At 43.6% G+C, this 15,852-nt stretch overlaps 1 protein-coding gene across 1 annotated transcript in view; it reads left to right on the forward strand.

Annotated features, from left to right (window-relative positions):
• The first annotated feature begins 31 nt into the window (after window positions 1-31).
• LOC122574217 overlaps window positions 32-15,852 on the forward strand; it is a 52,389-nt gene continuing 36,568 nt past the window's right edge. The window contains exons 1-2 of the mRNA XM_043741543.1: window positions 32-590; window positions 3,619-3,781. Of these exons, the coding sequence (XP_043597478.1) occupies window positions 451-590; window positions 3,619-3,781 (303 nt within the window). The 5' untranslated portion in view covers window positions 32-450. The remainder of the gene's footprint in view (window positions 591-3,618; window positions 3,782-15,852) is intronic.

Consider the following 15,852-nt stretch of genomic DNA (forward strand, 5'->3'; position numbering starts at 1 on the left):
TCGATGCTGTCCGCTTATCATAACTTTTAGGGTCAATGGAAGCGAGATGGACGATAGGCTTATCTCTCTGGGATGCATCGTTGACGTTGCAGTTTGGGTTAGGTTGGTGAATAGATTAGGAATTAATGTTGCAACCTTAAAGTTCATTTTACTTTGATGAATTTTAATGGGAAAGCTAATCAGTTAGAACGGCGGGCAAACTTACTCATCGATTAGATTACATAGACGTCATCTTGCAGCTCTCTCGAGACATTCTCCGTCGTAATTAGAGGAATATACGCGCTACGCGCACTGTTAGGAAAGTCGTACATCCGTCCATTTCTCTCGTTTCGTATAGTTCGTATATTTTAATTGGCGAAATCGCAGTGGCCATGACCGAAATGTACGATATGAATACCCGGCGTATCAGTTAAATCGAATTACTTAATTTTTACGACCGATTAAAACACCATGATTTCACGTACTATCCTAACGAATATACTTTTTCCAGGTATACTCGCTGGCTTTTCAGATATACAGACAGTTTTTCTAGCGTGTATTTCGACGTTGCTGCCGTTGATCGTCGCGCTGGGAATCGCCTTCGGCGTCAGGTAAGAGAAACATGGTTGTCTCGCAACGTATGCTTAGGAAAGTGCCGCAAACTTTTGCCCCGTTCCTTTAACCATACTTTCCTATCTTATCGTCGGAGATTTTATATCGCGCAAACAGCTGTACTCGTGTACTCTTGAAAGGAGAGAAAGGTGAGAATTTTCGATACGTTACAGTGTTGCATTTTATTCATCGCTGGAATAGTTTTAAAAGCGCCGAAGATTATCTTAATTGAGTACGGTCTGTCACGAGGACAGGTGAAACACGCTCTCTATATTTAAATATTCTTTCGTACGTTCCAATTTTGAAAAGGCGCACACCTGCGCAACAATACGCTTTGTGCCGTTTCTTCATCTCTAAATTCGCAACGCAGTCGGCTCGTAGCATCGCGTGCACGCGAAATCGCGTTAAGGGACAGAGGCGAGATCCGCATCTAACCGCACAAAGAGCAGCACAGAAAAACCGTTAAGTCAGCGAATGAGTTAACGGTACAGCATCAGTCGCGTTATAACTGCGAACAAGACGACTCTGCTCGTGGCTATACCGCGAAAGCGAAAGCCTCGACGTTGATTAATGGGGCAATTAAAGACAAAGCCGATGTGCGCGTCACACGCGACTCGATCACTGTCGAACCATTGCTACTATCACACCTACCTGCGTAGGAAATTCACGGGTTGATCGATTGTCGCCTTGGCTGCCTCGTAATCTCTAATCCCTTACGATGTATCGACATCTAAGCCCACGCGATTCTTGCACCCCATTTACAATGCGTCGGCGATAACGTTCGGTAAAAGTCAACGAAGGCTATCGTTTCCATCGAGGTAACATAAACCGCGAAATGATACGTTCCTCGAGTTTTTGTCCCAATTTTTTAAAATACCCTGCGTAAAAGATTGTATTGTCAACGTGGACTTTCAGCGTTCAGCGTTTGATAATATTTTACTCCGTTCTCGGTGAAATCGTCGCGTAGAATATACGCGAATAGAATAGCGTGAGTTTCACCGGATCTCTTGATCCCGAAAAATTAACTCCGGCCTACGTCGTGACTCTGTTAACGCCATCCTTGCAATAAAAACCGATTCCACGGATCTGTCTGGGTGCAGGAACTCGCAAATTTTTGTCGCAGCCAAGGGAGGAAACAATAATCCTGCGTTATTGCTGAAATTACGACCACGAGCAGAGGATTATGCCCGGTCTATTCAGTAGAACGAGAACAATTTATTCGACAGTTGTTCAACTGCTCGTAGATGTATTCAAATTATTTTCGAAGCTCGTGCAACCAGGTCTTGTTTCAATGGAAATTGTATTATACTGTAATGGCACGATTCCGAGATTTCCTGTCGAAATAATTGCCATTACGTTCTATGCAAATAAACCAGAGGGACTAAAACGTACGAATGCGGTCCAAACGCGGGAATATGATTACTAATTAAAATCACTGTTTATCACTGACTCATCGAAAGTCGACAAACCGTTCGAAAGGGCTGTTTCATTGCTAAGTATTGCAACTTTTTCGTTGCACCGCGTTGTTCACACGTCATTCGCGAAGATACGCCCTTTGCTACTGGGCAAAATTCTCTGATCGTTTCGTTTTCTCTTTTTAATTGAATCCTTTGCAAATACTAGGTCAATTAATTTTTTCACGATCTTGATTTTTTAAAAAAATGTATTTTAATTTAATACGGTCGAAACAATGCCCTTTTAAAAATATTTGACCGCAACCCTTTGCACTCGCTCTTTTTAGTATATTGTTTTTTGGATTTACACTTTGATTTTGGTTGATGTTTTACCGGGAATTCAATTATTGACTGGCGATTGCATTGTTTTTTTTTTTTTTTTTAGTTTATTCTCTATTTTATGACAAAATGTGCTCTGCTTTATCTGAAATAAAATGGCAACATTGAGCTCGAGAAATTCCATTAAATACATTGAATTACAGGAATCAATTTCCTCTTCAATACATGCCAATTTAAATTATTGTCTGGTTGAGCAAAAGTAAGGTCTCTGACGCTCTATGTACATAAAATTGTTTTTATAAATTTATGAAATGACTAAATAATTTGGAATTTCCTGAAACGAAGGTATTACAATCTCCTATCGTAACAATAATATCTTTTAAGGTAATTTATGCTCGTACATTAATAAATTATTTTGCATGGAATAGGAGATATTTTTAATTGTTGCTAAAATTACATAAAGTTTGCTAAATTTACATTTCCATTGACTTTAACGATCGTTTTTCCGAATTTAAATTCATATTATAAGAAATTCAGACGAATATTATTCGTGAAGATTCATTATTCGGTAATTAAGATTGAGACTTTCATCATAAATTTTAAAATACACGTTATTTATGAAAGATTTCTTCTTCTAACATGGTTAAAATTTAATTATATTAACCTGACAGATTTAAACTTCGAACAAAAGGCATTTCAATATAGCAGCGAGTTTGTAAATAGAAACGCTCGCATGTAAATTGAATCAACTCTATTATGGAAAGTTCTACATATTTTTGCTCCTTTTCTGCAACATAAAAGTTCAAACGTACGTTTCTCGCACTTTGAGGCGCTCTAAATACAGTATGGCTTCCAAATTTGTATTCCAAGTACTAATTACTAGACTGTAGGTTTTTATACTTTGTAACTTTACGAGCAAAATTGAGGAAACAAAATGAAGTAGCGATTTCTTTTCACCAAGTAATTATCTCGACGAGTGGTGCACTTTCTATTTTTCCTACGTTTTTCATATTATATGTATTCTGCGCTCTTTTAAACGCATAAACATCCACAGTCTAATAGTCGTAAACTAAAAATTAAATTTAGTTTGAGAACCGCATGCACTAACCAAATGGCAATGTTCTCCAGAAAATGGAAAGATCTCTGTCAGTTTTCAAAGCGTGTGAAAGTGGGATTGTTAGTCACATTCAAAGTTTTGCCTCTTAATGAAGGAAACACGAATAAGCATAGTTGAGCCTGACGAATAGGGAACGAGTATTCTGAGAGAAGGACGAGGTTTTGTTCTGTTTCACAGGCACGTGTGGAGGAAATATCGAAACAGACGAGACAGCTCAAGTGGATTGCCCTGGTATAGGAGTGTGTACTCTCGAGACAATACCGCCGAATCCTTGCATCATCGACCCCACTCGGGAAGCACGACCATTCAGTCTGCCACGAGGATTCTGTCTGCCCAGGACGTGAGTATATTACGTCCCGCTATCTAGATGCATGCGTTTACCGGTCGCTTCGCGTTCACCAGCTTCATTCCGTACAATTTTCAAGGGATCGTCAGGGTTTAGGTCAGTGAACACACCTGGCTCAGCCGAGAAGTGTCCCTGACGCGTTCGGAAATCGATCCTCCGTCGATAATTTGGTAGCGCACGATGCTAATTTTGACAGCGCTCGGTGAATAAATAAAACGTGTTCGGCCCGCTAGAAAACCAAGCCACGTTCTCGAGCGTGGAAAACGGAATTCTCACGCTCCAGTTGCTGCTGATCTCGGTTCAACCTGTCTCCTGACTTTGGGCTCATTTTTCTTCACGAGCTTCAACAATAAAACCAAGTTACAATAGCTTTATGCAGGCAAATTTAAAAGATAATGCGATGTACGTGATTTTGAACACTTTAAGAATACGATGAGATGACGGAGAATTTAGATATAACATTGATCGAGAGTTTTCGTACGATATCGGACTTTAAAATTGTTCCTTTATCATATTAATATATTATATTGTTTATATTAACTTATTACATTATATTAACGGCATACTATATTAATTGCATTACGTGTGATAACATTTAAAATATGACATTCATCCTAATCGTGGTACGATATTTTACAGCTTGCTCCAGTCTCTACATTGTTGCGTTATATTTTTCCTTATCGATCGTTAGTTGACGCGAATCAATCCGTCAAACCTTAACAAAAACACGACGAAACTGACGAGTTCACGCGACGGTTTAACAAATACTTCAGCTTGAAAATAACGATGGGGATGTCGGCTCGTAGCGAGCGAATGGGAGGAAAAAATATAATGGACTTTCCCTTGAATTGGTTGCCCGGCGAGTGGACGTGACACGTACAACAACACAGCGTACATTGCTTTCCCATTATGCGGCATCAACGGCATTCAGAGGAATATCTTTATCTTTTTTTTTTTTACTCGTATCGAAAACAACGCGAATTTTTGTTGACGCTAGATCTCATTTTTCGCTCCGGTTACTCCATTAATCAGCAAACGAAAATGTTCGAAGAAATGTTCATGTGGCGAGCTCGAATCCCTTCCGGCCTCTGCCTATTATATTCCAGATAAACGCACGCGAAGTTGGGCGAGGATGAAGCGTTACGATTATGCTCAAAGTTTGCACGGCCGCGTAATTATCTCCGATTTAGCTTGCGGCCTGGTATCTCTAAGAAAACACTCGCGCTCGGAGAAAGCATTCGGTCCTTTTGGCCAAAGTAAATCCCTCTTAAAAACGAAATCTCGGTGTTTTAAAAGCCGATTTCTTCCCGTTTACGCGGATCGTGATATTTTAAATGGCCCTCGATAAATCCCGCCGCGAATTCGTTCGCGTATCTCCTTGTTTGGCGAACATTTTCCGCTTGAATTTGGAAAGTCGGTTTCAACTTGGCCGGCTTTCAAATCCAATCGAAAGTTAGCGCCCAACTCTGCCCGCTCGTTGCAGCCACTTTGCTCGTTCGGTTTTCATTGCTCAGGCGTCGATCAGATCGTTGGCCCTCGTACAGTGGCGCATCGAAGCGTTCGCACACTCGTAGAAACCTTCTATTACGTGTTTTAGCAAACATTTTGAAATTTCATTAACATTATAACGAGAGACGGCCATTTGTCACGGTTACATTAATTAAATTTGAAATCAATCCGAAAATGTACACAGAAGTTAAAGGATATGTATTGCGAATATACAATTCATAAAGAGTTACGAATGGTTAAACATATAATTAGTGATACAAATGATCTCATTAAAATATTAAAATATTGATCGATATAATTAGTTGCTTTTTTATGAAGTATACGTATGTTTCCAATAAATATCTTAACTTCTATGTACTTCTTCGGACTTGTGTCGAAATGTTTCGCGCGACATGTATAGCGTATTCGAAACAAGTTTCCACAAGCGTCCGAATATTTTCGTGAACCCGTGTACACATTCGTTGCGTCGATCAATTAACATCGAGATCGCGATAAGGAATGTGCGTAAACTTCCTCCGGTTGGTGCGTTCTTAAATACGAGGAGAGGACACCTAATATTTATCGATCTGCGTCAAAGTTCATGGATCGTGAAGTTGAACGTGAACGAATCGACAAGGAGATACATCGATGGGAAATTTGAAAGCAACGCGGCGTTAAGAGTGCATTGGTGACGAGCATAGTCCAGAAACGTGGAAAGCGGTGGAGACAAACGCGCCACCATTTATCGACTGCAGCTGACACAAGCTCCGTTCGTTCGGAATGCAACGAGTTCCTATCGGACATCGATCGAATATGCAAAAACGGCGCACGATCAGAACCGAAATCTACGGAGGGCTCTACGCTACGTCGCGTCGCTTCGTGTCGCGTCGTTGCGGTTTGCATTCGGCTTTTAACGGTGAACATGATGCTTCGTTGCTGTAACCGCTCTACGGTCATTGCAAACATACGCTGGTCCCTACATCGACTTTAAGTCGGAACAATGTGGGTCAAATGACTCGCAGGCACAGGCCTTGCGCGTCGTTGAACACCCGGCTCGTTTCAACTTTACGATCAACCGTCCCGCCCTTTACGATGACTTTTCATGTCTGCGACGCCTCCGCTTATCTTCTTCCGCAGTTTCAAACATTTATATCACCGAATGATTCGTTTATGGATTTTTTCTAGCAGACGTCTCGCGACTTCGAAAAACTCTGTTAAACGGTCCATTCGCAATTACGATCTTTAGTTAGGATCAACGAGGTTAAAAAATCATTATGAACCATTGTTAAGAAGACAGGATCGTATCTTTTAAAGAGGTACAATTTTAAGATTCAATATACCGTCGATCGATTTTATATTTTCAATGTCTGCCTTCTTATTTGATTTTGATATTAAATATACGTACACTGCTGCAAGTATGGCGCGCTGAGTGTAAAATATCGGGTTTATAGGTTGTAGATTTTTCAAACCGCGAGTATCAATTACGAAACATAGCTGGCGGGTAATTAGAACGCCTATGTGTACTTTGTAGGGATGAAATGGAGGTCACCAATGGCATTTTTCAAGGTTCACAACGACGCTTGAAACGCAACCCCTTTACCGGATGGAGTTCCGCAGTTTGTGAAATGAAATCTCGACTCCGTCGAACACACTTCGGAATCCTGCTTTCATGAAATTATTGGCCTGGAAAGTTTAAAGGGAATTTTTATTTCCCACGGAGCTTCACAACTAAAAGGATGGATTTGAAAAAGCGTTTGATATATGGACTAGTTCCAGCGGTGATGTTTAACCTTATACGTAAATGTTTCTTACAGAGAAACGTTGCAAAAGTTGTTTTGCGTGAAATTTCATTGCCCCAGTTCTCGAAGGAAATGTCATTAGAAAGGTGGAAATCAATGAGTGCAATTTCGGCTTTATTCTGTCTTAACATCGAGAGATAATATATCGAGAAACAAAATATGGAGAATGCTGGTGATTCAAATAATTTGTTCGATGGACCGTCACGAAAAAGCGTTCGTCTACGATACGTAGTGCCATCCATTAATTTTATCGACCGTTCGGTGACACGGTGCACCGCTCCCGACCAGTGTAAGCGATCACACACGTATATAAAGCAGGATCGTTCAAGTCGGGCTGAAAATACCGAGAGCGGTCGTTCTGGTGGCAGTCAGCGGCAGTGACCTGATTTTAATTTCACGCGTGCTCGATAACAGTCACCGTGCTTAGATGAGTTGCGCGAGAGAACCACCTTTCCTGTCGGTGTATGTTTCGCTTACCTCGAGCTCGCTTCTCTCCTGTTCGGTGTCGTTTAATCGCGCGTCGCTCGCCAACCGGAACGTAAAGCGACACTTCGTTTTTTGCAACGTTGTGCTCGATCTAGTTCAAAGATTTTTCCTTTTTCTGCCCCATCGAGATTACCAACGGAAAACACGCGAGAACACATCGTCCGTTTGTTTATTGTATAACGATCCCGTAGAAATAGGAACGAAGTTTCTAAAACTTTTCGGTCGACTTACTCTCTTTGACGAGTCCAGTGGGACTGTGCGTAGCATCTTATCGCGGTGCAATTTCTACGAACAGAGATGCTCTACATGAAAGAGAGCTAACGTTTAAAGAACGTATGCAGGCGTTAGAAAAAGGGACTGGAGAATCTAACGAGAGTCAGGAATACTTGGTTTTTCATGCGAATCGCTGTACGGGACGTAAATGGACGTACGACATTACGTAGTCGGGGTCAAGGAAAATGTGGCGCTCCAGCTGAAATGGGAAATTGCCCGCTCAACGCTCGCTTTTTTCGCAACGTCGGTGTTCTTCCCCTCGCTTTACGAGCACACCAGATCGGACAACGAAAACAACGCCGCGGGCAACTAAAGGAAAAGAGGAAGGAGGGCTTCTTGACTAAAAGGTGTCTAGTTTAAACGACGAGGGTTGGTTTTCGAGAAAATAAAATTACTTCGTTTTTGGGTATGCGAAATGCTTTACCAAAAAAGGATATGAATATTTTAATGATCGTTCGTAGCATTGCCTTATTAAACATATACGCTCGAACAATGAGCTATTTCTAAATGATGTTGTTTCTTTAGATCTGACAAGTCTTCCCAACTATATACATGTATCAAAATATTCACTTTTGGAGCTGTCAACCAGCATCGATATTAGAATATCAACAAAAATAGATTTATTATTTTTCTTTCAGTTTTAAAAGACTTTTTTTTAAGGACATTTAGTAGGAAAAATATCGGATCGATCGGAAACGAGGTCGGAGAGGAGTTGTCGGAAAATCGTGAAAGAAGCATCTTGCAGTGGAAGAACGTCGTTCCCCCAAGTCTTTTTAAACGAAACGCGAAACGAAAAGACATCGTCCTCGATTCTTACGTGGCCGCGGCGGACCACAAAAGTTCACCGGCTGTGAAGCACTTTGTCCGCCCCTTTTGCCACCGTTTGCCCGCCCAGCAGAAACCCGTAGGGCATAAGGGCACCCGCTGCATTGGCGTCGCTCGCAGTTGGCCGCGATTTTTCTGATCTTTAAGTCGAAATCTCTTTGTCGGTGGCCCGTGCCAATATTTGCTCTCGGTCTTGGCGTTCGCTAAACGATCGAAATTTACCTCTTTCTAAGCTCTCTAAGAGGGAAACGGGGAATAAACCGCATCGCGTTCCTACCGAAAATATTATCGTGACCGGAGTTGTGCCGTGTGCTCGCGGACTAAACGAGTCGCTGAAGAAAACGAGGCTGCGACCGCAAATCCGTAACGAGCGGCATTCAAGAATGGAAACGACGCTTTTGCACAAAGTACACCGCGGCCCATGATTATCCACAGAAACGCGTACAATGCATGCCAGATGGCGAAGCGCACTCACCGCACTCCTTTCTATGCCGTGCATCATTCTCTAATGCTCGAGTTACTAAGTAGCCAGCTTGCATTCTCATTTTCTATCTTGACTTTTTCGTAATTCGAAGCCAAAATATACGATGTTAGATCAGATTACGAGTAATACTTCTTGTAGATTTACGATTATCCACTTATATATATTAACCTTATATTTCGAACTCGGCCTGCTAAACATGTTTCGTCGTTTCGTTAATACATTCGGCCTTTATCGTCGGATTTCGATCGTTACGACAAAACGTATAATTGTTCGTGAACCATGCAGCTTGGTAATCCGTGTAATCGTTTTAATACCGATAAATACTCATTAAATGGGGATCTAAGCGCGGCTTTCGTTACATGCCGGCGTTATCTTCCGCGCGCTCTATTATTTATGGCCTTGCAACATAGATCGTGCGATACATTAGGCTCAGGAATATCATAGCAATTAAGCGCTTGTTCTTCGCGTACGAATATTTCATAGTCAATTTGTTTGTTTGCTTCGTCGGTTTATTTATGATAAAACTGGCGTACCCTCTGCTGACGGAACATACAGAATCCAATTATTTCTGTGTCTATTCACGCTAGCGTACGAACAATTAGAAACGTCCTGTAATCCGAGTCAGTTTACTACGTAGCGATCACAATCGCTAGGAGAAACTTGAGGCTATGAATAGTTATCGATGCAACCGCTATCTGTCGCTGGATAGACGCCGGATTTACAGTCTACGGTGCACTGATTTCTCCAATGTGTCAGTTGGTCTGGCAGGTCGAAAGCAACGTGGGTATCCTCGTCTGGCACGTACGGCTCAGGCTTGCATTCGATTTGCATGCAGGAAATTCGAGCATCGTTCTAACCAGAATCGATTACGCGATACTCCCATTTACAGACGAATCTCTCGACTTTTCACCTCTCGATCATTAACGTTGTTTCTACGTTGTTATTACGCTTTTAAAAATAGCTACTCTCAGAAGTTTGTTTCGAGTAATTCTGAATGAGAAGTTGCATCAGATTGAAAGGAAATGCAGTGGAATAAAGTAGGATTATTTCAGTGAGCCAAACTTCGACATGTTAAAAAAAGTAAAATGTAAAAGTTGGCATAACGTAATTGGATTTGTATATCGCGAGATATTATGTCGTATGTTAATCCCATTATATCTAAATGGAAAGATAATTTTGATGCGACACGTACGAACGTATTGAATTTTAAAGTTGCTCTTCTATAAAAGACGGAAAATGCGGCTTGTCACGTTTTTCGCTTCAAACTTGTTCGTAATTGAATCGAGTTTGATAAATTACGAGGTAAATTTGATCCAAATATTCTACCGTCACAAATAACCTTATCTTACTTTATTCCCAAGGAAAGGTATTACGGGATTGCTGGGGTCGTTTTAAGGGATCACCGCGGTGAATTTATACTCGCATTAACGTAGTTACGTAGTCGATTTCCACGGACTCACGGTAGATCGGGAAGATTCGCATCATCTTAGGACAATGTGTCTACCTAAGCGCGTCAGCCAATATCTCGTTTGACGTATGAAGGCTATTACGGCCCCGTTTGATAGTTTAATCACAGCCATCCCTCGTTCTTTCTCGTTCGACCTACTTCTTTAACCCTTGCAACATTAATTCGCAATTTTGGACGGGCAAACGCTCCCTAAAGAAAATGGAACATGTTATCTGACTGTTTAAATTGTATCTCTACGCTGTTACGAAGCGACCGACTGTCCTCTAATCAATGACGCAGTTTCGTTCATAGCTGCTCCTTCTATTCTTCATCGTATACTCCTTATTTGACGGTAGTGCCTTACCTCTGTCCATGTTTCAGGCGATAAATGGTAATACAGTGGATTCGCGCGGAATGCGAACGTCCTACATGAACATACTATACCTATCTTTCACCTATCTAACAAACTCGATTTCTCTTATTTTTTTATGCAACCCCTTTGAAGCGCATTTCCTTCATTCGTAATACACGTTTCACTCTTTCACTCACATTTCACCACACTTAACTGCAATTAACTGCAATTCGTAGAACTATTTGCGCAACTATTCGCACACCAAATAGAAAGATACTCTTTATTATTTTTTTTATCTTCGGGACTTTTCGTGTCACTTGTCTAACTAATCAACAAAATCTCACGCACTCGCACTCGCGATTCTAAGGACGAAGAAACGTGGTTTGATGGCTTGCAGGCACGGTAGGGTGTCGGCAGAATCGGTGCGATTACCGAGATTTCGGGACGTGCCACGATATAAGATTAGATCTGTCGGACGTGCACGGCACAGGCAGAGGCTCGGCCCGCCATGGTAGGTGCTTGAAACTGCACTTTAATCTCGCAAATGATGCGAAGACATGGCTCCTCAGGTGAAGAATTCCAGTGAAAGAATACCGAGCCAGGATTTCGAAACCTTTGACTCGTTTATCGCAGTGTGCTCGACGCGAGACGATTTCTCCTGTGTACGATCAAATTGGAGTGTTGATTTTTGAAACGCTATTCCGGTGAATTGAATTTCAAGGAAAAATACAAAGGACGAAAGAAACGTGAAAACATGGAAATGCAACGTCGTTCCCTATCGAAACGTCGATAGTACCAGAAATAACAATCCAAATAATATCGGCGAGAAAACACTATCGAGCTTTCAAGAGACAGAGTATTCTTCGCTTTGAGGAAAGCGTCTATGGAAACTGGAGCTAGTTATGCGCGAAAACCCCGACTCCGACGGTACCTTTGAACAAGCGTACGTGCGAGAGACGCGCCCAACATACACAGGGCGCGTGACACACGTGCAAGTTATGTTAACAATGCCTGCATACGTACGATCCCGATCCAATTTTCCACGTGCTCCGAGAGCGTATCGCCACCCAGGCTAAGCGGTTTACGGGCTCGGCATGTCATAACGTGGCCACCTGTCTAAATGCAATTGCGGATCGCGCGGTGAACCGACACAGGCCGTTGAATAATTTTACAATCGTCGAGTTTACAAAGCTCAGCCCGCAAGCTTTCGACTCGAGAGAATCATCAAGCTCGAATATGTCACTAACGTCTCATCGCTTCGAGGAATATCGACCGTATAGAGCACGATAATCGTGATCGAATAACGCGGACAGGTTTTAAAAGGTTCCATATGGGGGGGAAGTAAACGACCTTTTACGGTGAGCTACGCGAGGCACGGCCTCTAGATGTAAGAAGAAAGTCGAATAAGGCTATAGTTGCGGTAGAGGCGTCTTCTGACCAACCAATGCTCTGACAAATATAGGGAAGTTTATTCGAATCGCCTATGCTTCGACATCTTAGAATTCAACGTTGAACCTTGCACAGAATAACGAAGTTTGCGTATTATAAGAGACCATTGGCCTTTGTAATAGCGAAAGAACTTGGAATATAAAAAGGAAAAGTTTCGTTAAGAAGGGAGAAATTCGTTTTCACTACAACGACGCGAAAAAGCAATTTCTGAACACTCGATCTTCGAGGACACCGTGACCAGGAAGTTGGGTCACGTAATAAATTACCCGTCAATCGAACGCGCCCGCCCTTCTCTTCAACCCCTAAAATTATAATACGGAGGCAAAACTGCCGATATAAATTATGCAACGTCGTTAAACGATTGCCACGTGCACAACCGAGCGATAAATCTCTCTACTTGGGCCGCGAATCTAATAAATTTCGCGTTACCAAATGACTGGAAAAAATACTGCCTCGATCGGGAAATATTCTCGCGTTTTAATCGTGGCGGTAAATCGTCCATGATATCCACCGTCGCGCACTTCATCATCGAAACACAATTTCTCGTTTCTTTGCCAGAGTCAATCTCCTCGCGACGATACGTTGCGAAGATCGAGGAGAACCACGGAGATACGGAAAATTTAATTTCTTTCTTGAGGACTGGGCATCGGCGGGGTTGAGTTTCGTGATGTTTTCGGGGTGGCAATGGTGCGTGCCCAATTCCAAAGGTGGTAATTGGATTTCTATGAAATCCCTTCGTTCGTGGCAGCACATCGAGGCAGCACATCGAGGATTACCAAGGATGGGTCCGCGTCAACATCGTCGAGGACGTTGCGTTCTCAGTCGCCACTTTTGATCAAGCTCAGTGGACAAAGTGTTTCCCGTTCGATACTCTCGGTTTCTGCCTCGTTTCGATCTCGTCTGTGTGTCGATGGAAAAAATTGTCGGCGAAAATAGCGTCGCGTAGGAATTGGCGGAAAATAATCCAGAGCGAAACGAATTTTCCAATCGACGACACAGCACTTGAACGACGAACGACGTCCGACGATCTCCAAAATTTCGTTTAACAAAGTGTTGCCCGATTTTCGATCCCCACGTTCCTCGCGCCGCTTTCTATCGAACGCAGAGTGCTTTTTCCCTCTGGATTTTCCATCGGCGAGTTTCGACGATGCGTGCATCGTCGTTCGTTTCGTTGTTCGTTTTTCCGACGGCGATCGTGGCCGAGCGGACGTAATCTCATCTTTCACGGAACGATCGACGAATCGGAAAACGTTCTTCCGTTAAAACCGGCCGACCTCGGCTGCGCGCAGAACACTTTCACCGATGGATCGATTTCTTGGAGGATTTTCCAGCGCGATCCTCGACCACTTCGATCCAACTATTTTCCAGTAATAGTAAGCGCGAGGCTTGTCTATGTCTGCCGCTAGTTGCTCGCGTAGTACTCGAGGGTGGGGGGTACCGCGCGCCTTCTTAAAGCTTTGCGGTTTTTTCAAAAGCGGCGCGCCGTCCCCACCATCGTCAACTAGCTCCCCCACTACCGGACGTTGCACTTCGTTCCTCGTTCGACTTGCATTCTCGCCGTCTCGCTTCCTCTCCAGCGTTCATTTGCGTCGCTATTCGTCCGTCTCTGTTTATCTGTTCTTATCTCTCTCCGGTTTCCTCTTTCTCCGTTCCACCACCTCTCCGTTCCTTTACCTCTCTGCCCCGCCATCCTCCCGTTTCTACTCCTGCATGCCTCTAGCTCTTTTTCCGACACGATCGCCTGCATCGGCTGCACCAGCTTGGCTATGCAGCTTCGCACGATCTCTTCGGCCCTCTTTCTAGCGAATTTTACTTCGCAACAGATTTAATCTTTTCCTATCCAATCGAATCTCCATGGCCCGTGTTCACGTAAGAACGTCAAGGTATTTTCGTGGAAATTTATGGTACGTCCGGTTCGTTATTGCCGCCACGGATTTCACCAAGAATCGCAAGGTTGAGATTTTTACGAGCATGAATAATTTATGTCCTAGTGCGAGGCAAAGATGTCGCAAGATTTAGCGAACGGTTTATCGGCTCCGTTGCAACGCGTTCGTGGCGATTACTCAAGGCCTACCTATAGTGCAAGATCGACAGAAAAGCTGTTACCATTTCTTCAAACGAAATTTTAATCCATCTTTAAAAGGAACTACGGTTTTCGCTGTTGGCTTTGTAATTTTCGGCCAAATTTCAGGGAAATATGATACATTGTTACGGGGACTGCCTGTCTGAGTAACTGTAAGATAAATAAGGGTAATTATTTCCGCTACCAGGTTCGCTTCCGTGCTGGAGTCACGCGAGTGTTTTACGAAAACGCGAGCATCTGTCTCTTCATCGACGATACGCGGTGGTGTGAGAATGTCGATTAATCCTATCTTCCTCGTGCAGTAGCTTAATTCCACGCGACAGGGACTCGCTTCAGAGGAAGCTAGGCTATCGCGCAAGATATCCTTCTTCGCGTCGATTCACATCGATGGAAGGCGTAAACTCAGACGAAATTAAATCCGATCGACGGATCAATAAGCTCCTTTGGAAAACTCTTGCCAGTCCAAGCTTCGGGTTTTGTGGTTTTACGGTCGCGGTGTGCTACATGCCAACGTAGTAGCAGCGACTCATTTCCCTGTCAGACCCGCGAGAAACGGGGGGATAGAGGGATATTTCTCTACTCTCGAAATTGCCTATCCAGACAAATTTCTTTTCGTGATTCTTCTTTCCACCGGCTGGACAGCATCGACAACGTTGGAACCCTCGGTTAATTCGTCCGCACGGCCCAAGAACGCGGTGATTCGGGGGTCCGGGGTCGAGATAAAATCCTACCACGGTAAAATAAGCGGACGGGCCGGCACTCCGGAGAGATGCACTTGGCTGCAAGCGGGGAGAACTAGCTGGACGCGGCGCTAATGCGCCTGCTAACCTTACTTTCGCATTGCTAGACTCAATTCATGCCAAGGCTGACTGGGTGCGTTGCCCTCCATTGCCCCTATACTGCCGTCATTGGTGGCCTCCTCTCGCCCCTCGGGAGCCCTGGCAGTCGCCGTCGCCCGATGCCACGCCGCCCACCGACAGTTTCTTGCCCCCTTCGACTCCGCTTCACCCCCTTGCCAGGCCTACCAGCTTAGCCCCTGCTAGGCGACTTCGTCTTCGGCTGCAACTCCGGCTCCAGCTTCGACTCTCTGCCTCCCTGCCTTTGGTTTTCGGCTTCAGCTTTGCTCCTGACTTTGGTATCGCCTTCGACTTCGACGTTCGACTACGCACAGCCGACTCGCAATCGACCTCCGGCCACCGTTGCAATTGCCTTAGACCTTAATCGGTTGCTCACGGCCTGAAGCGTCCCAATTTCTCTTCATTCCGATTGATACACATCGCAACGCAGCGACCGACTTCCCTTCAGGATCAAGTTTCCTCGTGATTCTATTTAGTATCCTTTCGTTGCACATTCTTAAAGTCTGCATACATATGCTATAT

Source organism: Bombus pyrosoma, linkage group LG13 (genome assembly GCF_014825855.1).
Source record: "Bombus pyrosoma isolate SC7728 linkage group LG13, ASM1482585v1, whole genome shotgun sequence".
Classification (NCBI taxonomy): domain Eukaryota; kingdom Metazoa; phylum Arthropoda; class Insecta; order Hymenoptera; family Apidae; genus Bombus; species Bombus pyrosoma.